The sequence below is a fragment of the Clytia hemisphaerica genome, unplaced genomic scaffold (genome assembly GCF_902728285.1).
Source record: "Clytia hemisphaerica strain Z4C2 unplaced genomic scaffold, Clytia hemisphaerica genome assembly, whole genome shotgun sequence".
In the NCBI taxonomy this organism is placed as follows: domain Eukaryota; kingdom Metazoa; phylum Cnidaria; class Hydrozoa; order Leptothecata; family Clytiidae; genus Clytia; species Clytia hemisphaerica.
Genome location: NW_027103595.1, coordinates 2,675,942 through 2,700,044, shown reverse-complemented (window position 1 = coordinate 2,700,044; position 24,103 = coordinate 2,675,942). Strand labels below are relative to the sequence as shown.

Below are 24,103 nucleotides of genomic sequence, written 5' to 3'. Positions count from 1 at the left end.
CTTGTGAATACTTCTTACTCTTTGGCCTAAACTTAAGTTTAAAAATGTTACAAAAGCTTTAGACATTTTCATTACAAAACTTTTGTGCGTACAAACAACACGAGAGAATTTATATGTCTTATTCTTTATTTTCTGTCCAGAGACGGGTTGATGCAGACGGCGTACAGTGCATTGTTGAACATTCAAAATGAAGAGAAAGAAGAAATTATAGTTGAGAGAGCAAATTGGTATTCCTGTCAAAAGAAAGTTCATGAAGCTTTCTTATGTGCCAAAGGAGAAACCGAGTTTACTGCCAAAAACCTCTCCGCAAAGGTTTGTTTTGTGCTGGGCCATCTGCGTTTTTCTGTTGTAGATCATGCTATTTTCCTAGTAGTTTCTCTGGAAATTCTGATTTCGAATTTCTGGCTTAAGCATTAATAGCAGTTAAATACTTTCGAAATTCTAAAAGCGTGTGTCAATAGTTGTTGTTTATCCTGGTGACAAACATTTCCAATCCTCTAACTGTAGATTTCACCAATAAAGTAAATTTTAGGAAGAAGAATGCCCTCTAGATCAAATTCTTCTAGGGCCAAAGTTCTTTGTTTGATACAGGAAACATTCGAGACAAAGAAATTGAAAGATTTTTAGCGGAGGTTGAGATAGGAGAGGTATGCCTAAGTGGAGCGATTCTACTGCTGTTTACCATCTGCTTAAAAACCGGCTCACAGCTCGCACTTTCATCCCTGGCAGACATAATCTTAATCGAATATTTTTATTTGTAGAGAATCTTACAAAAAGCTACATTAATGGAAGAAACAGAGAGCTCAGAACCAGGCACCATTCTCGCCGTTTACAAAGAGTTACCAGAGAAACATCCTACCTGGGAAAAAGGACACTTCTTTTTGGCGCAGTATTATGAGAAACTGATGAGCAAAGTTGAAGATGGCTCCAAGGAGAAATACAACATCAAACAATCTCAGTAGGTTATTCTTACCAACCAGATGCCATATTCATATGATTCAAATCAATTTTGCTCCATTGTCCCAGGGTCAAAATCAGCGTGTCTTTTGGGTATTTCCCTCACTTTTTGTCCAATAAAACAATACAAGAAACCATGAGACACACACTTTTTTCTTGTGTTGGTGGGATGGAGCATGTTGCATTGCATTGCTTTAATCTCATAACAGATCATGCATTCCGCGCATACCACGCTCTGCTTTAAAACGAAAGCGGAAACTAATGGGTTCTAATGTTTATGATTTTATGAAAAATGTTAAACTGGTGCGTCAAACAGGTCACGTTCCCGAATCGTAATAATGGACTATTACTTTTAATTTCAGCGACTTCTTGAAACACATTATCAAGTCTTATGGTTTCGCTTTGCAATATGGTAACAAATACATCTACCAATCGATGCCAAGGCTTTTAACGCATTGGTTAGACTTTGGACAAGTTGCACACCTAAATATCACAGGAGGTTCGTGGAAATCATTATGTAGATTATGAGAAAGGGTGCTCTTTATCGTCTAAAACTTTCCCATTAACGAAACATTGGATTTCTTTAATACGAACATAATGGATATTTAAAGGAGAGAAACATGGCTAAACTGATGCAATTCTACGACAATTGCAAGAAAATCTAAGGCTTCTAGAAAATTGTCGGGGAAAATCCTCCAGGGGGCAATTGTCCCAGAATCGTCAGTTTAACCTTCGTTTCTCTCCTTTAAATATCTTGTGAGTGTTGTTTCTTTTTTAGGAGTTTTAGGCTTTCTCTTTTCTTTTTAGAATCAAGTAGTGCTAAACAGAGCGAAGTGAATTATTTCAAAGACTGGTTAAAAAAAGTCAATGACAATATTCATCAATTAGTGCAGATCTTACCACCGTACAAGTTTCTCACCGCCCTATCACAGCTCGTATCGCGCATATGTCATCCTTCAAAACAAGTGTGGGAATTGTTGAAAGGTAATTTTTATCTTTCATTATTTTCGTTCATTTAGTACTAGCCCATCGCGATTTGTTTATCACTTTGTTGGTCTTTAACGTTTTGAAGGCTTTGAGCTATACTGAAATCGCTTCTTCAAAACTACACTTCGATGAAAAAAAATTAAAAATGGCATCTACCATTTCTATTAGGTCTGAAAATTATCGAGATCCCAACTTGGAAAAATATAACCATGATATACAGCCAGTCATTTACTTTTAGTCCCTTTTTAAAAGCAACATTGTTTTGTCTTAAGCTATTTTATGCAAGATTTTCAAATCGTACCACCAACAAGCAATATGGTATACAGTCGCCGTTTACAAATCTACGGTACCGATGAGAAGCTCTCGTTGCAAAGAGGTCTTCCAAGATGTTATCTCGTCGAATTCCAACTTGAAATCGTTCATCCAACAATCGTTGGAATTGACTGAAATGCTTTTAACAATTTCCAACCAGAAATGCAGTGGTAGTAAACTGAGCATGCGCAAAGATTTCCCAACTCTTGTTCGAATGTTGAAAAATCCGTAAGTTGTTGATTTGGGCTCTTATGACGTTTATTTTAAAAAGTGTAAAGGTTTCAAATCCCTAAAAAGTTACTACGTCTTCAGAAGTGAGGAAGCCTTGAGATATATTATCCGTTTACATTTGAAATCAGCAAGATTATCAATACCGTTTTTCATTTAAGATGAAGTTTTTAACAGTAAAACATGTCATCGAGTTCATTTTGTGAATTATGACTTTTTGCTGTAGTCCTGAGAATTATTTTTCCATTTTCCATTTAGAAATATGTTGTTATAAAGTCTAGAAGGATGATTTTTAGAAATAATCTCAATGGTGATGAATTTGTCAAAGCAACTTACTTAGTCTACTCTACTTTAATTTCATTTAGAAATTTGAGCCCGATCATGGTGCCTCTTCAAAGAACACTTACCGTCAAAGTCAGTAACAAAGCTGAAAGTAAATTCGATCCGTTCCCAGACGCACTACCTTACATATCTGGTGTTGATGACATGGTGGATGTGTTAAGTTCTTTACAGAAACCAAAAAAGATCAAAGTGCGAGCTTCAGACGGATTACTATACCCGTTGATGTGTAAACCGAAAGATGATTTGAGAAAAGATTGCAGACTGATGGAATTTAACTCCCTCGTTAACAAGGTTTGTTATTAAGGTTTCTAACACGATAAATTTTTAATATCCTTATGTTTTATGTAAAAAAAATAAATTTTTCAATGTGTTCATGTCAAAATATTTGTTTCTTGCCTCCTTGTCTGCCACATTGATTCTATGTTATGCTTAGCACAATTTCTTTTGTAAAATTTAACCTCAGTATGCTTATTATAACCATAAAAAAAGTGTGAAAATGCATTTTTATACGAGTATATCTATCAATACTTACGATAAATGACCCAATGAGCAAACAAGCCTGTTCTCAGGTTCTTCTTACTTTGCCCTGGAATTCAAGCTGAAATGGCGCTGAAATCTATAAAGAAATGGCACATTTTCAAATAGCACTGTCGCGAGTATGTTGGAAGAATTTGATAATTCGGCCAACGGTGTCAGAGTGAGTGCAAGACAACGCTCAATTTTCATTTTATTGCTTTCCGCATAAGATTTCTTTGAAGATCTGCTAAATATATTTTTAGTTTCTGCTTCAAGATTCCGAATGCAGACGACGCCAACTTCACATCCGGACGTATGCGGTCATCCCTTTGAATGAAGAATGCGGACTGTTAGAGTGGGTGCCGAACACCAAGGGACTTCGTATCATCCTGCAAGATATTTACAGAGAAAAAGGTAAAGTCGATTTAGTACGAATGTAACTAGACTGTTATCTTTTACTCTCTTTACAATCTTTCTGGTGTTGTATAGAAAACCTAGTCATTTTTAATTTAATTTCACTGTCGTTATAATTACTAAGTTGGTCAGTTATCCAACAGTACCAGACAATTTCAAAAAATACAAGAAAAAACATAACCCGAAGATCAGCATCCTTCTTAGTTTTTAAATAAAAAACAACAAGAAAGTATTCATAATGCGGAATATTTCGATGACTCTATCTCATCATTTTCAACCATAAACTAAATACATTTCAAAAATCTACTTTTATTCTAAAAATCTGTACAGCAGTAAAATGATAATTAAAAACGTTAATGAGTTATAAAATGTACAAGGGAAATAAAATTGATATAAGCTAAAAAATGACTGAATGAAAAGAACAAAAGAGTGTCAATTGTCAGGGGCCTATCCAAACAATTGAAGCTCTTTTGAATTATCATTTTACTGCTGTACAGATTTTTAGAATAAAAGTAGATTTTTGAAATGTATTTAGTTTATGGTTGAAAATGATGAGAGTCATCGAAATATTCCGCATTATGAATACTTTCTTGTTGTTTTTTATTTAAAAACTAAGAAGGATGCTGATCTTCGGGTTATGTTTTTTCTTGGTCAGTTATGTTCGCGTCTTTTGGAAATCATCGGGCGGACATTGTGTATTTAGAGAGCATGACCTTATCTTTGTACGAATAACAAACCCTTCTTCCATTCTTTTTTAATTGTCCTGGAAACCAACCCATACTCAACCTTGCTCCCGTCTATCCCAGGATTTATTTACGTTACTGATTGATGCCAGAGAATACCCTAAATTATCTGGCGCGATCAATAAGCATCAAAAAGCCAATAATACGCAAGGAGCGATGTTGACCCAACCTTTGAAACCCCGACGTGGGAAATTTGGAGATCTTTCAGAGAGAAGAAGAAAAAAATCTTAAACTCTGAATATTTTATTTTAAGATCATTGAAAATTTTTGGTTGTGCTACTTTTGATAATCATTTTTATTTAGGGATCAGTTATCGTGTACACGACTTGAAGCAAATATATGATCACATGACCCGAGAACCACAGAAAGCTAGGAAGTGTGAAATCTTTGTCAAAAGGGTGCTGCCAAAATACCCGCCAATCTTTCACGAATGGTTTCTCAGTACGTTCTTCAGTCCCACAAAATGGTAAGCAAACAAAAGAGCCTCCTCAATTTCAGTGGAGTATTATTTTTTGCAGGTTTTAGAATTATTAGAACGTCACTTTGTCATCGATAAAAAAATCCAAAAAACTACCGAGCGGACCAGAAATATAAGTTGCCCTTTTTAAAGTGAAATTTCTCGAGATCTACGAATTTCAAAGAAACAATTTATTTCTGCTGTAAAGATAAAACGGAGGTCAGACTTTTGGCTACATAACAATGAAAAAGGTTTGATTCCTTAAGAAAACATATGACCTCAAATAGGGTAACTTATTTCTGACACACCCGTTATATATCTTTTTTATAGTAGTTGTCTTGAGAATCGTAGACAGGATTGAAAATTCTTTCATAAAATTAATTGGACGTTCTAGATAGCGATATCTGGACGTAAAATCCGAAATAATGAAGAATTAGGGCAAAAAATATCTTTTAATATTTGTCGAAAAATATCACCTGTCTCCAAAGAATAGTCAATAGAACAATCATTGTCATGGCCTTCAGTAAATAAGTTTCTAATAGTTTTCTCTCCTCTTCCCAGGTACATGGCGCGGTTAGCTTATTGCCGAACATCAGCCGTGATATCAATGGTGGGATACATCTTAGGTTTAGGTGATCGACATGGCGAAAATATTTTGTTTGATGCAACATGTGGTGATTGTGTTCATGTTGACTTTAATTGTCTCTTTAATAAGGTATACTGTTCATAATTTTTGTGTTGCAAGGTTTTTATTGTTTTAATTTATTTCTAAAGGTTTTAGTCAATCAATCAATGTGAAAAAGCTTTTAAATTAAAATCGATGAGTAAGCAAGCGATATCAACTTATCTAAAAATCAAAATCTGGTCCCTGGTGCACTTTCTACAATGATGTTAATTTTTGGTAAAACCTCTTCTTTTCATAGGGAGAAAAATTTGATTGTCCTGAACGGGTTCCGTTCAGAATGACCCATAATATGGTTAAAGCGATGGTAGGTATAAAGAAATGTGTTGTACAAGTTTTTATTTTCGTACGCTGACTTTGTCCAACTGTGCACAGGCACGACGGAAGCTTTTTATATCTGGTACGGCGAATGAGGAAATTTAAGCGATTTTATAGCGATTTGACCGACGAAGAGGAAAACTTCGGGTATTTTTGTGAAAATCTGGTACGGCGGCCGCCGTACCTGCCGTACCCGTTGCGTCGTGCCTGGTGCAGTATGGTTTTCAACCATCATCAAAGGGCGTTTTGGTTATTTCAAGCTTTCAAGGGCAACAAATTTAGAAACTCGTATGCCTTAAAGGAAGAAATGTTAAAGTGAAATCAATAAAAGTAAGTTGCCGCCTAAATTCGTTTTTCCACCATATGTCCAATTAAGTTCCCGCGCAATTTGAATTACTAACTCTTTCCGTGCCAATGTCTAGTATGTTTGTCATTGCGGAATCTTTTGAGTGACCCATGGCATGTATATTTGACATTTTCTTTCCCAAAACAATTGGATTGCCTCGAAAGATTTTGTCCATTTTTTACCTTTTTTCCTGGTAGCACGGAAAGGTGTCGGATGCTCTTGATATGTGTATATCATTGTTTTTCGAAAAAATTATTCATTTTTTAGATTCAAAAACCTAATAACCAGCCTGTGAGATTGTTTTTGTTTGTGATCATGATGATTAAGTAAGACTAGGCACCCTTCTGATCGTGTGATCTTCTTTAGGGTGCTTTGGGGTATGAAGGTGTTTTCCGTAAATCGTGCGAGCATACCATGAAAGTGATGCGCAGGGAAAAGGAATCACTTCTCAGGTAAGTTGTCTTATTAAGTAATCAAGTAAAAGATGGCAAGCAAAATAAATGTTACTTGACACTTAAAGGGAACAGTGGGCTTTAGGTCGTTGAAGGATGTCCCGAGCGGAAATAATTTAGGCTCCCACCAATAACGGGATTTTTTATTTACTTTACGCCAGGGAAATTTATCCTTGTGCGAGATATCAAAAAAAATCCTTCATCAAAGGGCATCATCTTACGTCCTATACCATTTGCTTAAAAATTAAAAACAATAGGATAAACAACTTTCTTCGTCACCCCGCAGCGCGCCTGAACTAATTTAGGATAATTTCGTTTTGTTCAAAGTCCTAAAGTCAGCAGTCAGAAGTAAGGTCACAATTTCTTGAAATACTATCGCTTCTTTTTCAGTGTCTTGAATACGTTTCTGTACGATCCTTTGGTTGAATGGAAGAAAGATTCTCGAAGGGCTGCAATGAGCGCTCCCAGTGAAAAATCATCCACTGAGGTACGTGTAAAAATTCGCTTTTTTTTCTTCTCAGTGTGTTGAATAGGAATCTAATCCCCTTTCTTAAACGACTCAACCCCTTCTTGGCATCGTTTTTCAGTGGATCATCATCCTCATTAGGAAAGGGACTCGAACTGTGCCTTTCAAAGGTTTTGCAGTAATCCAGGAGGTCACAAATATTTCGTTGCTGTTATAAATACAGTGGAATTTCCATAACTCGCACATACACGGAGAACACAAATTTGTTCGAGTTATGGAAATTTTGTGTTACGGAGTAAGGTTTTTTAGGCATTGTCAACTGAAGGGACGAGAAAATTTGTCCGAGTTAAGAAAGTATTCGAGTTTATAAAGTTTCCACCTTATTATGTTAAATTTGATGCATAAGTACATCTTGACCATTAAAGTCTGATTTTTTTTCGCTTTCAGGCCATGGGTATACTTCGAAACATTGATAAGCGTTTGAGAGGCATTACCAAACACAGTATGATCAGGAATACCGTGTTATCCATTGAAGGACAAGTCGACCACCTCATTCAGGTAGGGACAAATATTTTTGCCTCTCAATTTTGTGTCCTTTCGAATTATAAAGAGAAAAACTTAAGCTTTTCTGTAGATTATTGAAGAGATTCGCTAAAACTGCAAGTTTTGACTATTTTTAAGTCTACTTAAAGGATATGTAATTTAGGCTTTCAAATATTATTTTGCTTGCCATGCTTCGCTTAAGCCTCTCTCTACCAATTTTAAAGACTGGGTATCTTCAATTTGTTGGTCATTCCCCTTATGCGTCATCAGAAGTCATCTCCTTCCTTTTACTCTGGAAGCCCAAGCGTCTGGCTCCAAAATCGAGAAAACTAACTTTCACTGACGTAGTCATTTCATTTTAGCGACCTGGAGACTGCGATGCGTGATATGAGTTTTTTTGTATTGAAAAAGTTTCAGATGATTAAAATTGAGAGAACAGAGTCAAAAAAGGGTTTCCTTTCCAGAAACACTGTTTTGTCATTTCATTTTATGTACCTTCTTTATAGGACGCCACAGATATTAGCAACCTTTGTCAAATGTACATTGGGTGGGCTGCTTATCTGTGAGTTAAATTTATTTGTGTTGGGGGTCGTCCACATAGTACGTACACAAAGATTTTCCACATATTTGACACTCTTCAACCCTTGTACGTAGAGAAAAATAGAAAAGACGTCATTGAAACAATAGACGTACGCTTTGGCCTACCCTTTCTCCCACTCCCCTCTTCACTGCGTACGTAACATATGGGGGCCATCCATATGTTCGTTGTATGACCTCTTTGTTTGTTGTATGACAATCAATTCAGACTTGTAACCTTGATTAGAATGTTCAGTACTGCCATATTAAATACAATCGTTTCAATTGTTCTAATCAATAGCCAATCGATGATCCATTGATGAATCGCATCAAATGTTTTCGACTGATCTATTCTGTTACTACTTCTTTTCCATCGGATTTGAGAAAAATTAAAGCAATCGAATGTGAAAACTTATTCTTAACTTTTAACAATTTGCCATTTTTTAATCTTAGATGAAGACGTTGGTTCAAAACCAAAACAATCTTGATCTCTTCATGATTCAAATAGCTATGGTGCAACATCTCTACCTCTCCTGTACATTTATAGAAAATATAAAACCAAACGATAAACGTCCTGTCTTTTCTTTTTCCCTTCCAACCTTCATTTCCTCCATCTTTGTTCCTCCCTTTTCCCATTTCCTAATTCTTCGGGATCCGTCCGAGTTATTTATTATACCCAAATTTCGAAACACAACATCCCACTCAGTGTTCGGATCCCAAGAACTAAACAACATTTCAACCTTTGTCCATCCCTAAGACTTTTCAGCAAAATTATTCCAATACATATTATGATAAAAACCAATCCCCCATATTATGAAATTTTCCTTAAAAAATGCTAAACGCTTCATTTTCCTAGAACTTTTCAGTGAAATCATTTTAATACACGTGATAATGACACAACAGTCCCCTATATTATGAAATTTCACTGAGAAGAACAACAACAAAACTTTAGGCCTTTTTATGAATTGTCCTGGAAAATGCTAAACCCTTAACTTTCCTACGACTTTTTAGCAAAACATCATTCCAGGTTGATGATAGTCCCCTCCCTATTTTAACGAACTCTACCACAGCACTTTTCTTTTGGCATCTTAGCAAAATCACCCAAATACACTTGATAATGAAACCGTCTCTGATTTTAATGAAATATTCCTTGAAAAAGACCACCTCTTCCCTTTGCTGAAGAAAATCACCTAAACACACTTATTAATAACCCCTTCCCTCTTTTAATGAAATTTCGCATCAGAAGCTTAACCCTTCATTTGCTTTGGGTTTTTCAAACTTGGACGCTTACATGTTAAGTTCATTGATGTACCTTAAGGTATGTGTTCACCTTTCTTGACACATTTTCTTTAATTGGTCATATTTTTAGAACAACAAATTTTTATATATCAAAGGTATATATTTTCTGAAAGCCAATAATATTCTCTTTCTAATGGTAAAAGTTTCAGCTGAATTTAAAAAACTGGGCAGGATATAATTAAAATCTTAAGAATTTTAACCTTACCTACTTTAAAGAAGTTAAAGTCACCCATAGCTTTTGAAATTTGAAAAAATAATTTCGAAACTATGTTCCCAATAAATCGAACTAAAAAAGTCTCTTGGGATTTTTTTTGGAGTTAACTTTAACTCTTTCTTTAAATCCTAAATTATGTAAAAATATCGATAAAAAAGTAAATTCAAATGTGATTTTTTCAGTTATCTGTAAATTGAGGAAAAACAACTCGGTTAGAAATAGAATCCTAAGACACTTTTTAAGTTTGATCTTTTGGGAATCTCATAAAAAAAGAGTCTGCTAAATCGCGTGCCACGCGTGCCAGCGTGCCATCGGTTTTTAGGCGTGCCAGCGTGCCATGCGTGCCTTCGTGCCAACTGTCTTGGCGTGCCAACGTGCCAGCGTGCCAACTGTCTTGGCGTGCCAACATGCTAGAGTGCCAACGTGTCTTGGCGTGCCAGCGTGCCTACGTGCCATCCAAATTCCGGCGTGCCATCCAAATTTTGGCGTGCCATCCAAATTTTGGCGTGCCATCCAAATTTTGGCGTGCCATCCAAATTTTGGCGTGCCATCCAAATTTTGGCGTGCCATCCAAATTTTGGCGTGCCATCCAAATTTTGGCGTGCCATCCAAATTTTGGCGTGCCATCCAAATTTGGCGTGCCATCCAAGTTTTGGCGTGCCATCCAAATTTTGGCGTGCCAACCAAATTTTGGCGTGCCATCCAAATTCCGGCGTGCCATCCAAGTTTTGGCGTGCCAACCAAATTCCGGCGTGCCAACCAAATTCCGGCGTGCCATCCAAGTTTTGGCGTGACAACCAAATTTTGCGTACTTTTTCAAATTTTCAGAGTCTTTATTTTCCATGAAACATTAATTGTTAGGCGATATTTTGAAATATACACTTACTACGGTCTCTTACACGGGTTAAGGTACGGCAAGTGAGCGGAGTAAGAAAAAGAAAAAGTCAAGAAAAATGATGACTTCTGAAAATTACTTTAGCCCTTGGACAACTATTTAACTAAGCTCCTTATTTTTGGCTACAGCTCCTGACCACTTGATTTAAAAAGGCAAAAACGGTAACCGTAAACTCATGAGCTTTTTGGCCATTTTGAAGTTTTAGGTTTTCAAAAAAAAAAAATTCCAGAAAAAACTTTTTCAAAAGGTTTCAGAATGAAAAGCTTTTTCAATTTTTTAGAACAGTAGCGTAGACAGGGGTGAAGAAAGATCTGCGTATGAGAGTAGATTTTAACGTCAAAGCAGTTACCAACCTCGTTCCCTGCGCATTATCAGGATATTCTCTGGCGTCAATCAGTAACGTAAATAAAGCCTGGGATACACGGGGACGAGGTTGAGCAGTTACCTATTCGTGACATAGAAACATCATTACTATGTCATTTAATCTACTCTCGGATACGTAGTTTAACGTTGTTTGGAGCATTTAAGATAAACGCTTTTTTATATAAGAATATCTTCTATAAGAATATCAGGATGAAACTCAAAAGTCCAAAACTCTCAATATGATTATTTCTCATGTTTGTAAAATAGTCAAGTACAAAAAAGTAAGAACATGTTAAGAATAATTCACCCTCAATTTTGGCAATTTCTTAAGTATCCAAAAGTACACTACACGTTTTTTATTTATAAGCATAACGCGTATAAGCATAACAAAGCTGGGATTCTGGCTCGAATACAATGGATTTATTGTTTTAGAACAATAGAAAATTAAGCATATTAAGCATATGTCCAGCCTCAGCTTAAATTACCATATGCTCAAGAAAAAAGCATAACGCTAAGTATCTAAACATATATTATATATAAAGCTGAAAATGATATTTTGCTTTGTAAAGAAAATGACAGGTAGACTACTGCCTTTCGCGTGGAAGAAACACGTGTATCTCCTTCAAAACCTTTAAAGTTATGTAATGCTCTATTCATATAAAAATGAAATTAATAAAATAATAATAAAAGTACTACAATTTTCATATCTCTAAAACAGCTCTCTTGGAGCATTTAATGTTTTCATTGCATGACAATCTATATCCATTTGCACCGCCAGCATCCTATTGAGCATGAGAAAACATCTTGTTGTAAATTGGTGTATACACCTCATATTTTGTGATAATGCCATTATTTACATAATTTAAGTGTCATTACATAAAATAACCTTGAAAATGCTTTCCCACTAATTTTGAGGGAGTCCATATTGGGGTCCACAATGGGGTCCATATTGGGGGGGGGGGTCCAATTTGTGTCATCTTCTCACCCAAGCTTTACCGAAATTTCGGTAAAAATTCGGACGAGCACGCCGAAATTTGAATGGCACGCCAAAATTCGGATGGCACGCCAAAATTCGGATGGCATGCCGAAATTCGGATGGCACGCCGAAATTCAGATGGCACGCCGAAATTCGGATGGCACGCCAAAATTCGGATGGCACGCCAAAATTCGGATGGCACGCCAAAATTCGGATGGCACGCCGAAATTCGGATGGCACGCCGAAGTTTTAATGGCACGCCAAATTTGGATGGCACGTTGGCACGCATGGCACGCATAGCACGCTGGCACGCGTGGCACGCGATTTAGCAGACTCATAAAAAAAGAATGAAGTCGATATCTAAATGCTATGGGTGACTTTAACTTCGTTAAAAGTAGTATGGTGTGGTAAAATTTCGTTTTTTTCTACATAAATTTGAAATTTTTAACGAGATGATTGCTGTTTATTTGAGTAATCAGTGAAATGTGTCAAAAATATTACTATTCAATAGAGGTGAGAATAAACATCAGCTGAATTCTCTCTTTTGTCTTTGTTGTTTCCGAAAGAGACAATTATTTGAGTAAATAATCCATCATAAGACGAACTTTGTTTTGAAATTTAAATGGTTATAACTCTGGATCAAAAAAAGATTTTAAGATCGCGATTTTACCAAAATGAAATCCAGTAACTTTTCTTCCACTTTGACTGAAAAATTTTTTTTTGACAAAAAATCGGAAAAAAGGTGTACACATACCTTAAGGGAACTAATTTTGGCGGATTTGGCGAATTTACTCTCGGGTACTTAATAGCCGTCCCCCCCCCCGCTTATTAATTTTTCGAAAATTTTCCACCCAGGACATTCTTATTCCAACCCCACGCTTATTAATTTTTGGGAAAATGTTTTTGAAAGTTCCCTTTTTTGTCCTAATTCAGCTGTATTAGCCTACTTTTCAAAAATTTTCCACCCAGGAGATTTTTGTTCCAACCCCCCCCCCCCCGCTTATTAAGTTTTGAGATTTATTCCAACCCATTCGCCAAAATAGGTTCCCGCCAAAATAAGTTCCCTTAAGGTATGGCCCTGTATGGCCAGAACTCTATGAGTCTATTTTTGTACAGATTGTTTTATATATACAGACAGCTGTCCAATTCGAACCAAGCCTCTTCTTAGCAAATCCTTCTTTAATTTGAATATAATTTATGTCTGCTAATTGCTTGTCGGAGAGTTATCCTCATCATGACCTCTATACACCCCTGTCTCAGTGACCTGGTGAAAACTTTTGAGACAGGGTAGAAGAAGATAAAAGTCAACGACTCTTCAAGGAATACAGATTCTTAAAATCAACTTCAGTTTACTTTGCACTCTTTCTTGCTACCAGTTGGAAACCACTCTCAATAATCCAAATGACAAATTCAATGACAATGGGTGCTATTGATCGTAAATTTGATTTTTTTTAATCTAGATACGTCCTAACTAACCAGAGTGTGGGGGTTAACAGGCACGACGCAACGGGTACGGCAGGTACGGCGGCCGCCGTACCAGATTTTCACAAAAATACCCGAAGTTTTCCTCTTTGTCGGTCAAATCGCCATAAAATCACTTAAATTTCCTCATTCGCCGTACCAGATATAAAAAGCTTCCGTCGTGCCTGGTTAACAATAGAAAACATGCAGGTCGTTTTCTTCGTAGGGGCCAATATTCTTGTTAATTTATCCAGTGAAAATGGGGGTCACACCGGGACTTTGGTACCTATGTCTGTAGATTTATGATTATTTGTAAATTGGCCAGCTCTTCTGATTCTGTTTATTTTCATGCCTCGTGGGTGATTGATTGACTAATATCAAAATGTATATGATTATCTCTACGTTTCGTTATAGCAAAGAATATTAAAACTAATAAAAAAGAAATATATGATCGAAAGAAGACGCATGTTATACAGAAAATCCAGTTAAAGTTAAATCAGTTGAAGCCGTATTGCTCTAAATCTAAAATACCTAATATGGATTCACTCGTATGAATAAAAAGACGTAACTGCCGTTTAAGACTCGTTCCTGCAACATCAAGTTGCAAAGAAATTTTCTAACCAAAATACAATCATTCTACAATGTTCCAGGACGAAGATGCCGACGTTTACTACGGAGCAACACAAAGAAATCACTCGTGCCAACCCCGTTATCGTGCCGCCTCGCGATCCCATCATCCACGCCCATATCAGAATGGTCCACCGCCCTGGGCAATTCGATACCCATATTACGAAAGCAATCATTATGCATACCACCGTCCCCCTCAATCTCAACCACCGCCCCAAAGATGGGAGAGACCTCGTTATCCCCGCCCTTCATCCTTCACGCGCCCTCCTTGGATTAACCACTCAGCCTATGAATCTTCTGAAAGATGGCGACAACAGAACTACAAGTCTTTTTCAACACACGAAACAAAATCCCAGAACAATTTTGTGGATGATTCAAAACGAAAGGAAAACTCTTCTTATATGGCAGTATCGACCAATAAGAATATCAACAATGATATATGTAACAGTGACCCCAAATGCAAAGAAAATGGAGCAACTTCATGCAGATCTGGTAATTCATCATCTTCAAAAAGCGACGGAAAATCAGAACTCAGGGAAAAAGTTTCGAAAGCAACGACAAACGAATCTGTTAACTCGAAAAGTGATAGAAAACCTGAATGCGAAGAGGTGACCTCAAACGAATCTTTGAATTCATCAACTAAGAGTGCTGGAAAACTCGAATGCAAGGAAAGTGTTTCTACTCCAACGTCAAACAAGTCTGATAATTCATCAACCAAAAACGATGAAAAATCTGCACCCAAGGTTAAGACTTTGAAAGCAACGTCAAGCAAATCTGTTAGTTTATCGACCAAAAGAGACGGAATATCCAAATGCCGGAAAAAGATTCCAATATATACGTCATGCAAGTGTTCGATGCACTTAAACACTAACTGTGTCATGTGTAAAGAAGATGAAAGCTCGAATGATAAGCATGACAAACAGAGAGCGGACATTCTTATAAATAAAGCAGGTAGGGCTGAAAGAGTGATGGACGCCAGTGAAAGAAATACCATTAAAAAGTCAACCGAGATTAAACGTAAGGAGATAAGCGAATCAGCCGACGAAAACTGGACGAAAAATAAGACGAACACTTGTTTAATTGAAACATCAAGCAAGAATGACTGTTTAACGAAACCTAAAGAGATCAACCAATCAAACGAGATAAAAATTGAGAAATCTCCAGAGAACACAAATGAAATGTCAAGCGAGAAAGTCCTATTAACGAAGTCTAAAGAGAACAACGTGTCACTCAACACAAAAATTGAAGAGCATTCCAAGGACTTATCTAATGACGATCATTCAGCAAGAGGACCACTATGGATTAAAAAGACTTATTCCCCTGAAAGAAGAACTGATAAATATGAACAGATCTCGCTAAAGGTGTGCGTGGAGGACGAGAAGTTTCCTCAAAATGCTACACATGAAAATCTTGGTTCGGCCATGGTTGAAACTAATGACGTCGCTGTTTCGTTCAAAAATGAAAACATTATTGGAATTAAACCTGCTTTTTTGACTGAACGGAGTAATGCATGGAAAGAGAAGTCGTGGCTTTGGGCTCGCAAAATTAGGGACAATATTTGCCAGAGGAAAGTAAATCCTAGTGGTAAAAAGTCCCACTTGAAGTCTGAAAATTTCTCTACCTGCAATAATTCTGTGAATGATGTTCATCTCGAAGAGACTGGTGTGGAATTCGTAATTGAAAACAAATTACCAAAAGACGACGATCAGAATACCAACATTGTCAAAAACGAATGCTTGAAAAACGAAAAACTGAAAGCCGATCACCTTAAAAGTGAAAAAAGTAAGGACGAAAATCCAACTAAATATCTGAAAAACGACAACCTTTTAAAAAACATACCGGAAAACGAAAACCTAAGCGAAAATACTCGTGATACTGAAATTACTAAATCTACAAATATTGAAACTGTAATCAAATCTATCAATACCAAAGAAGCTTCATCTATAAAAGATATTTCGACAGACAGATCTAAGTCTATGCTTCGTGCAAACTCAATTAACGACTTTCCACGTGGAATCGATAAAACTAACGACAATCCTACGACGAATAACGAAACGTTGGTCGTCGAGAATTCCTCGGTAGAAAAAGACACACTGAAGAACGTCCATACTACTTTATTAAACCTTTCCTCGAAAGAACTTGCAAAATCAAAAACCAAGAAAGAGAAGCTCAAAGAAGCCATTTCTTTCAAAATTTCTCAAATTGGGAACAAGTTCACTGACACTATGAGGAGAAGTACACAATTAAAAAACGCGTTGAAGAAATCTCAATCTGTTAAAAACATTCAAGAATCAACGAATAAAGTGAGTATACGATTTTTTAGCACGTCCAACATTTATAGACAAATTGGCAATATATCAACACACCCCTTCCTTAGCGAGTGAATACCCCTCCCTCAGTGAGTGGACACCACTATTTCAGTGAGTGTGCACCCTTGTCTCAGTTACAGTAGACCATCATCAGTATGAGTACATCACTCCCTCAGTAGGAGTACACCCCTCCCTCAGTGAGTGTACACCCCTCCCTTAGTGAGAGTACACACCCCTCCCTTAGTAAGAGTACACCCCTCCCTTAGTGTGAGTACACACCCCTCCCATAGTATGAGTACACCCCTCCCTTAGTGAGAGTACACACCCCTCCCTTAGTGTGAGTACACCCCTCCCTTAGTAAGAGTACACACCACTCCCTTAGTGTGAGTACACCCCTCCCTTAGTGTGAGTACACCCCTCCTTTAGTGAGAGTACACACCCCTCCAATAGTGTGAGTACACCACTCCCTTTGTAAGAGTACACGCCCCTCCCTTAGTGTGAGTACACCCCTCCCTTAGTGTGAGTACATCCCTCCCTTAGTGAGAGTACACACCCCTCCCTCAGTGAGAGTACACCCCCCCCCTTAGTGTGAGTACACCCCTCCCTTAGTAAGAGTACACCCCTCCCTTAGTGAGAGTACACCCCTCCCTTAGTGAGAGTACACACCCCTCCCATAGTGAGAGTACACACCCCTCCCTTAGTGTGAGTACACCCCTCCCTTAGTGAGAGTACACCCCTCCCTTAGTGAGAGTACACACCCCTCCCTAGTAAGGGTAAGAGTACACAACCCCTCCCTTAGTAAGAGTACATACCCCCTCCCGGTACACCCCTTAGTGAGAGGTACAACCCTCCCTTAGTGACAGTACACCCCTCCCTTAGTAAGAGTACACCCCTCCCTTAGTGAGAGTACACCCCTCCCTTAGTGAGAGTACACCCCTCTCTTAGTGAGAGTACACACCCCTCCCTTAGTGTGAGTACACCCCTCCCTTAGTGTGAGTACATCCCTCCCTTAGTGAGAGTACACACCCCTCCCTCAGTGAGAGTACACCCCCCCTTAGTGTGAGTACACCCCTCCCTTAGTAGAGACACCCCCCCTTAGTAAAGAACACCCTCCCTTAGTGAGACACACCCCTCCCTTAGTAAGACAGTACACCCCTCCCGCCTTAGTGAGAGTACACCCCTCCCTTAGTGAGAGTACACAGTACAACCCTCTCTTAGTGAGAGTACACACCCCTCCCTTAGTGTGAGTACACCCCTCCCTTAGTGTGAGTACACCCCTCCCTTAGTGAGAGTACACACCCCTCCCTCAGTGAGAGTACAACACCCCCCCCCTTAGTGTGAGTACACCCCTCCCTTAGTGAGAGTAAACCCCTCCCTTAGTGAGAGTACACACCCCCCCTTAGTGAGGAGTACACCCCCTCCCTTAGTGAGAGTACACACCCCTCCCTTAGTGTGAGTACACCCCTCCCTTAGTGAGAGTACACCCCTCCCTTAGTGAGAGTACACCCCTCCCTTAGTGAGAGTACACACCCCTCCCTGTAGTACACCCCTCACTTAGTAAGAGTACACCCCTCCCTTAGTGTGACACCCCTCCTTAGTGAGAGTACACCCTCCCTTAGTGTGAGTACACCCTCCCTTAGTGTGAGTACACCCCTCCCTTAGTGTGAGTACAACCCCTCCCTGTGAGTACACACCCCTCCCTTAGTGTGAGTACACCCCTCCCTTAGTAAGAGTACACCCCTCCCTTAGTAAGAGTACACACCCCTCCCTCTGTCTGAGTACACCCCTCCCTTAGTAAGAGTACACCCCTCCCTTAGTGAGAGTACACACCCCTCACTTAGTAAGAGTACACCCCTCCCTTAGTGTATGTACACCCCTCCCTTAGTGAGAGTACACACCCCTCCCTTAGTGTGAGTACACCCCTCCCTTAGTGTGAGTACACCCCTCCCTTAGTCGAGTACACACCCCTCCCTTAGTGTGAGTACACCTCTCCCTTAGTAAGAGTACACCCCTCCCTTAGTAAGAGTACACCCCTCTCTTAGTGAGAGTACACCCTCCCTCTGTGTGAGTACACCCTCCCTCTGTGTGAGTACACCCCTCCCTTAGTGAGAGTACACCACCTCCCTTAGTGAGAGTACACACCCCTCCCTTAGTGTGAGTACACCACTCCCTTAGTAAGAGTACACCCCTCCCTTAGTAAGAGTACACCCCTCTCTTAGTGAGAGTACACCCCTCCCTCTGTGTGAGTAAACACCCTCCCTCTGTGGAGTACACCCCCCTTAGTGTGAGTACAACCCCTCCCTTTGTGAGTACACACCCCCCTTAGTGAGAGTACACACCCCTCCCTTAGTGTGAGTACACACCACTCCCTAGTAGAGTACACCCCTCCCTTAGTGAGAGTAACACACCCCTCCCTCGTAGTACACCCCTCCCTGAGTGTGTACATCCCTCACCCCCTCCCTTAGTGTGAGTACACACCCCTCCAATAGTGTGAGTACACCCCTCCCTCTGTGTGAGTACACCTCTCTCTCAGTGTGAGTACACCCCTCCCTTAGTGTGAGTACACCCCTCCCTCCCTCTGTGTGAGTTCACCCCTCCCTCAGTGAGTGTGACTGAAAATACATCCCTGTCTCAGTTAGTGGACACTCTTGTTTCAGTAAATCACATTGTCATTATGGTGTTTATTTATTTGACTCTTTTTGGACCTACCCCTGTGGAGGTCCTATAAATTAACCATTGTCCGTTCGTCCGTTTGTTCGTTTGTTCGTTCGTTCGTTACTAACTTTTCTCGATATTGGCTCTTTCGATTTTTCTAATTTTTTGCACAAATATGTGTAACCGTAAACCCTCGAATGTGACGGAGCCCGATTTACAAAAAAAGAATTTTTGGCCCAATTTGGGTCAAAAAACGACTAAAAAACGGGAAAAATTGGATCATCAAAATGATTTTTTGCATGAAAGTAGGGTACCATCATAGGTAAAAGATGGCTCAAGCAGATTTTTGCAAAAAAAAAATTGTTGGCTCAAAAAACTTTAATCACTATTAATAAGCATACATCAATGTTCTTAGTCAAATTATTCAATTTTTTGATGAGATATGTTTTTTGCTCACGAAGTCTTTAATATGAAAGAATATTTCAAGAGCATGAAATTTTGGTTTCCAAACGTTTTTTCATAAGAAACAAACGACTAATTTTAATAAATCGTCACTATTTGTGTTCCGAATGATTGTTTAATAGTCACGCTCACGTAGATATCAATTATATATGTGTTAAATGCATAACCAGGTAGGTCCATAAAAGTATCACTTGTCAATATTGATATCACTCTTGTGTTTGAATCTGCCCTCCTCAAACTGGTGAAGGCTGAAATTTGTTAACAATTTATAATATCTGTTATAGCAATGGAATTTTTCTAAACATTTTAACTTCTTCATATTTTGTACAGTTGGTGACCGAAGGAAGTGGGCTTCAATCACAACCTTCAAATGTTGACCAGGAAAACTCATCTGAAACACACACGGAAGTGGTAAGGGCCCATTTTAAAGGTTTCTTTTTTAAATAAGAGTGATATCGTTTGCTTGCTCATCGATTTTACTTTGCAAGCTTTTCACATTGAATTGACCAGGATGTGGAGCAAGATTGGTCAGTTTATTCAGCGCAATGTAATAATAGGTAGACACCGTCCTAATATGAAATATATGTCTGTTATGAAACGGTAACACTCACGTAAAAATAAAACCTTTAAAGGTCGCTACCCACTCAGCATTTTATGGTCGTCGAACAAGGCGCACGGCTTAATTATTGCATAAATTATATAAATCAAGCCTTCAAAGGCTGTCGCTTTGAACGCAACAAGAGTTGAAACTTTTCAACTTTTTTCGCTGAGTTGCAGTGAGTTGTGCAGCTTCCCTATTGTTCTTTTTTAATCAGCCAATCAGATGAGACATTTAACTTTCTTGTACCGTGTGTAAAAAAAGTCAACAATAGGAAAAAGAAAAAATGTGCAGAATATCTCCCCTTTATTTTGGATCAGTGGAATTAGAAAAGCGTTCAGCGACCAAAACGCCCGAGTCGTGCGCCTTGTTCGACGAGCATAAAATGCTGAGTGGGTAGCGACCTTAACGAGTTTAATGTTTATAAGTATATCTGAACTTGATTGGTAACGTCAATTTCAAAGGATACATTGCACACATGTAACATTGCTCCACTTACCCTTGATCATTCTCTTTAATTGTATCAAGCAGAGAGGCATCAAGTACTATTTTTGTACTAATTACTAAGTTGGTATTACCCGGTTGGGGATCCAACCCACAACCTTGCTCACCGTAGCCGTTAACCTTTGCACTGTGGTCGTTCTTCTTTTATAGGGGACACCAACTAAACCACATCCAGCTAAAAAGACATTCGAACTACCTTCAGACGTCGAGGCTTCAAACCTGTTCTGCCCAGAATGTCGCAGAGTGCAATCTACAAACATAATTGACCACTTACAAACGAAACACAACTATAACCAGCGTGCAGCCCTCTTCGAATATTCAAAACAGAAAGCTATTCAAGTATGTACAACAGAACATGGCAATGGTGCAGACCATATACCATTACCATGTTACGAATGCAACTCTTGGTTTTGTGACATCAAATCCCACATGAAGAGTCAGCATGGTAATGTAGAGTTCGACATTGAAGAATTAAACCGTCTTAAGGTATGTTAAGGGTTAATATCATATATATTTCTGTGGCAAAGCATGGAACTGTGAATTTGTACTTTTTTTCGATTTGTCATTAGAAATATCGGCGCTTTGCGAGCACAAGTTTTGATGAATTCCTTTGTTAATTCTGCCTTGTCTAAGAATATCTTTAAAAGCGATATCCGTTAAGTTATTCGTTAAGTTATTCGTTTCATCTTTGCCGTAGACGAAACATTGGCAAGGAGCCGACACGTTATCCACTTCTCTTCGAAACGTCCACGCCCAACCGACACTGTTCCGATGTTGTGAATGTCTGGATGAAGTTGAAGAAACAGAATTTAAAGATCATTTACGAAAACAACATGATTACGAATACGACGAAGCTTCACTGGAACATTCGAAACAGTTCTGCATTCATACTTGTCTAACCAAGCATAAAGGTTACCACCAACCGCTACCCTGTCGCAAATGCAACAAGTGGACGTGTCGCCTTGATAAACATATGTTGAGAAATCATTCTTGTTTTGTTTACAAACAGAGGATTGCAGCGTTGGATAAAGGTCGCATATTGTACTGGAAAAGTAAGCTCCTTCAAGCTTTAATACGGCTGATGCTCTCTAATTCGATTTTCAAGAGAAATGACATAGCCATAGTTTCTTGTTGACGGTGGCTTTAATATTATCGAAAAATATATGAAGCGTTTCAAATAGAAAGACGTTGAATTAGAGAGCTTCAACTGTACTTCCTGTCACAGCCCTGTTTGGGCAACTGTTACAGGATGTACGCAAAATATAGCTGGGATTTTTCTGAGTACTTTTTTATGTCCAAATACCGTCCAAAATACTCGATCTAAGATGAATTTTTGAAACTCATCCAAAATAGAAAAGACATATTGACCTCGTTTACAAGCAAAAATAACTAATATTATCTACTATACATATTCAAGATTTTTTAAGGAGCTTCGCCCTCTGAACACCATCTTTGAAACTCAATCTACATTTACAAAAACGGCCCCATCTTAGAAAAATCCCTGTACGGCGAACACTCACTCACATAACACATAAAAGGAATAATGAGGAAAGAAATATTATTTTGTCAATGTTCTGTAACCGCTTTATGAGTTTTGGCTTCATTCATTCTATTCGACCAAAATCAGTATATTGCTTTTTATTTACTAAAAATCTTCAACGAAATTAAATACATTTCGTCTAAATAGTTTTTAGGGAGACAGAAAATAAATTCGAGCTTTTTACTAACCTCTCCCACTCGCTTAGGTAAATCACAACCGTCATCGTTAGTGGAACATTATTCATCCGTTTACAGACGTCTTAAAAGATTGATATAATTTTAATCCACTCCATTTCAGATAAGAAACTGATAATCAAAGACATTGTCTTTCCAACACACCCATCCATTACTTCAATTAACCCAGATGGATGGCCTTGTTACGAAAATATGAAATTTTGTTGTCCGCACTGCCACGATAAAGTCCTTGATCTGGTCAAACATTTGATCTCTATGCATGGTTATTTCGACTCGGGAGTAGCGAAGTTTGAACATTCGAAACAACTTTGTATTCATATTTGCAAAACCCTTCATGATGGTAAGATCGTATTTTAAAATAAATCTTTTCTATTAGTAAAGCGGGAAACTCTTTTCAGAAAGCTGAAATATGGTTCTTATAGTAAATTCTTCGTAAAAGTGGCAAATTATTCCCGTCGAAGTTATACACTGATTTGGTAGCCTTTACGACTATAAATTTTTTTTTTATAAGCAAGTGTTACAAAAGTTACTTTGATCACAAATGACCAAAAACAGATCTGGCGACTTTCATGGTAAAAGATGCCATATCTGTAATTTGCTTTTATTTTTATTTTTACTCGTTCAAAACTTATTCCCAATGTCTAGAATGCTTGCAAAATGGTTAAAGTTTAATTTTTGATTGAAAGAAATCAGTTGCAAAAGGAACTTTGATCACAAATGACCAAAAACAGATTTGGCAACTTTTATGGAAGAAGATGCCATATCTGTAATTTGCCTTGATTTTTATTCTTATTTTTTCAAAACTTATTCCAACAGATTCCAAATGTCTAAAATGCTTGCAAGAGGGTTAAAGGTGAATTCTTCATACAGAGAAATCATTTGCAAAAGAAACTTTGACCACCAAAGACCAAAAACAGAATTGGCGACTTTTACGAAAGTATACGTCATATCTGTAATTTGCCCTTTGATTTCGTTGTTACTCGTTCAAAACTTATTCCAAATGTCTAGAATGCTTGATAGATGGTTAAAGATAAATTTTTGATTGAAAGAAATCAGTTCCAAAAGGTACTTTCATCATAAATGACCAAAAATATATTAGGCGACTTTTACGAAAATGGAAATGCTTGCAAGATGATTATAGTTTGATTTTTGATTGAAAGAAATCCCTTTGATTTGGTTGTTACTCGTGCAAAACTTATTCCAAATGTCTAAAATGCTTGCAAGAGAGTTAAAGTTGAATTCTTCATTCAGAGAAATCATTTGCAAAAGAAACTTTGATCACCAAAGATCAAAAACAGAATTGCCGATTTTTACGGAATTATCCGCCATATCAGTAATTTGCTTTGATTTTTGTTGCTTCTTGTTCAAAACTTATTCCAAATATCTAAACTGTTTGCAAGATGGTTAAAGTTTAATTTTTGGTTGAAAGAAATCAGTTGCAAAGGGAACTTTCATCATAAATGACCAAAAATAGAATTGGGAACTTTTACGAAAAAAGACGCCATATCTGTAATTGACCTTTGATTTGGTTGTGACTCGCTCAAAACTCATTCCAAATGTCTAAAATGCTTGCAAGAGGGTTAAGGTTGAATTCTTCATTTAGAGAAATCATTCGCAAAAGAAACTTTGATCACCAAAGATCAAAAACAGAATTGGCGATTTTTACG

General features: G+C 38.0%; 3 protein-coding genes across 7 annotated transcripts in view; all 3 read left to right on the top strand.

Moving 5' to 3' along the window:
* LOC136801720 (serine/threonine-protein kinase ATR-like) overlaps positions 1 to 8,909 on the top strand; it is a 29,026-nt gene extending 20,117 nt beyond the window's left edge. For 3 of the 5 annotated variants that reach the window (XM_067058375.1, XM_067058377.1, XM_067058379.1), the window contains 15 exons: positions 141 to 312; positions 762 to 958; positions 1,320 to 1,456; positions 1,765 to 1,941; positions 2,217 to 2,484; positions 2,850 to 3,117; positions 3,606 to 3,756; positions 4,803 to 4,965; positions 5,518 to 5,671; positions 5,880 to 5,945; positions 6,669 to 6,754; positions 7,145 to 7,241; positions 7,668 to 7,778; positions 8,270 to 8,325; positions 8,793 to 8,909. In XM_067058375.1, coding sequence (XP_066914476.1) covers positions 141 to 312; positions 762 to 958; positions 1,320 to 1,456; positions 1,765 to 1,941; positions 2,217 to 2,484; positions 2,850 to 3,117; positions 3,606 to 3,756; positions 4,803 to 4,965; positions 5,518 to 5,671; positions 5,880 to 5,945; positions 6,669 to 6,754; positions 7,145 to 7,241; positions 7,668 to 7,778; positions 8,270 to 8,325; positions 8,793 to 8,796 — 2,107 coding nt within the window. In that variant the 3' untranslated portion in view covers positions 8,797 to 8,909. Of the gene's footprint in view, positions 1 to 140; positions 313 to 761; positions 959 to 1,319; positions 1,457 to 1,764; positions 1,942 to 2,216; positions 2,485 to 2,849; positions 3,118 to 3,605; positions 3,757 to 4,802; positions 4,966 to 5,517; positions 5,672 to 5,879; positions 6,014 to 6,172; positions 6,755 to 7,144; positions 7,242 to 7,667; positions 7,779 to 8,269; positions 8,330 to 8,792 lie in introns of those variants that run through there. The other 2 variants (XR_010845912.1, XM_067058376.1) reach the window with 2 other exon arrangements.
* Positions 8,910 to 13,965: 5,056 nt separating this feature from the next.
* Positions 13,966 to 22,518, top strand: LOC136801806 (uro-adherence factor A-like). Its single transcript, XM_067058472.1, has 5 exons — positions 13,966 to 16,477; positions 19,931 to 20,011; positions 20,853 to 21,188; positions 21,400 to 21,754; positions 22,448 to 22,518. The coding sequence occupies exons 1-5, from the start codon at positions 14,189 to 14,191 to the stop codon at positions 22,516 to 22,518; spliced, it is 3,132 nt and encodes a 1,043-aa protein (XP_066914573.1). The 5' UTR covers positions 13,966 to 14,188.
* Positions 22,519 to 22,545: 27 nt separating this feature from the next.
* LOC136801719 (uncharacterized) overlaps positions 22,546 to 24,103 on the top strand; it is a 59,152-nt gene continuing 57,594 nt past the window's right edge. Inside the window, exon 1 of the mRNA XM_067058374.1 lies at positions 22,546 to 22,776. Within this exon, the coding sequence (XP_066914475.1) occupies positions 22,629 to 22,776 (148 nt within the window). The 5' untranslated portion in view covers positions 22,546 to 22,628. The remainder of the gene's footprint in view (positions 22,777 to 24,103) is intronic.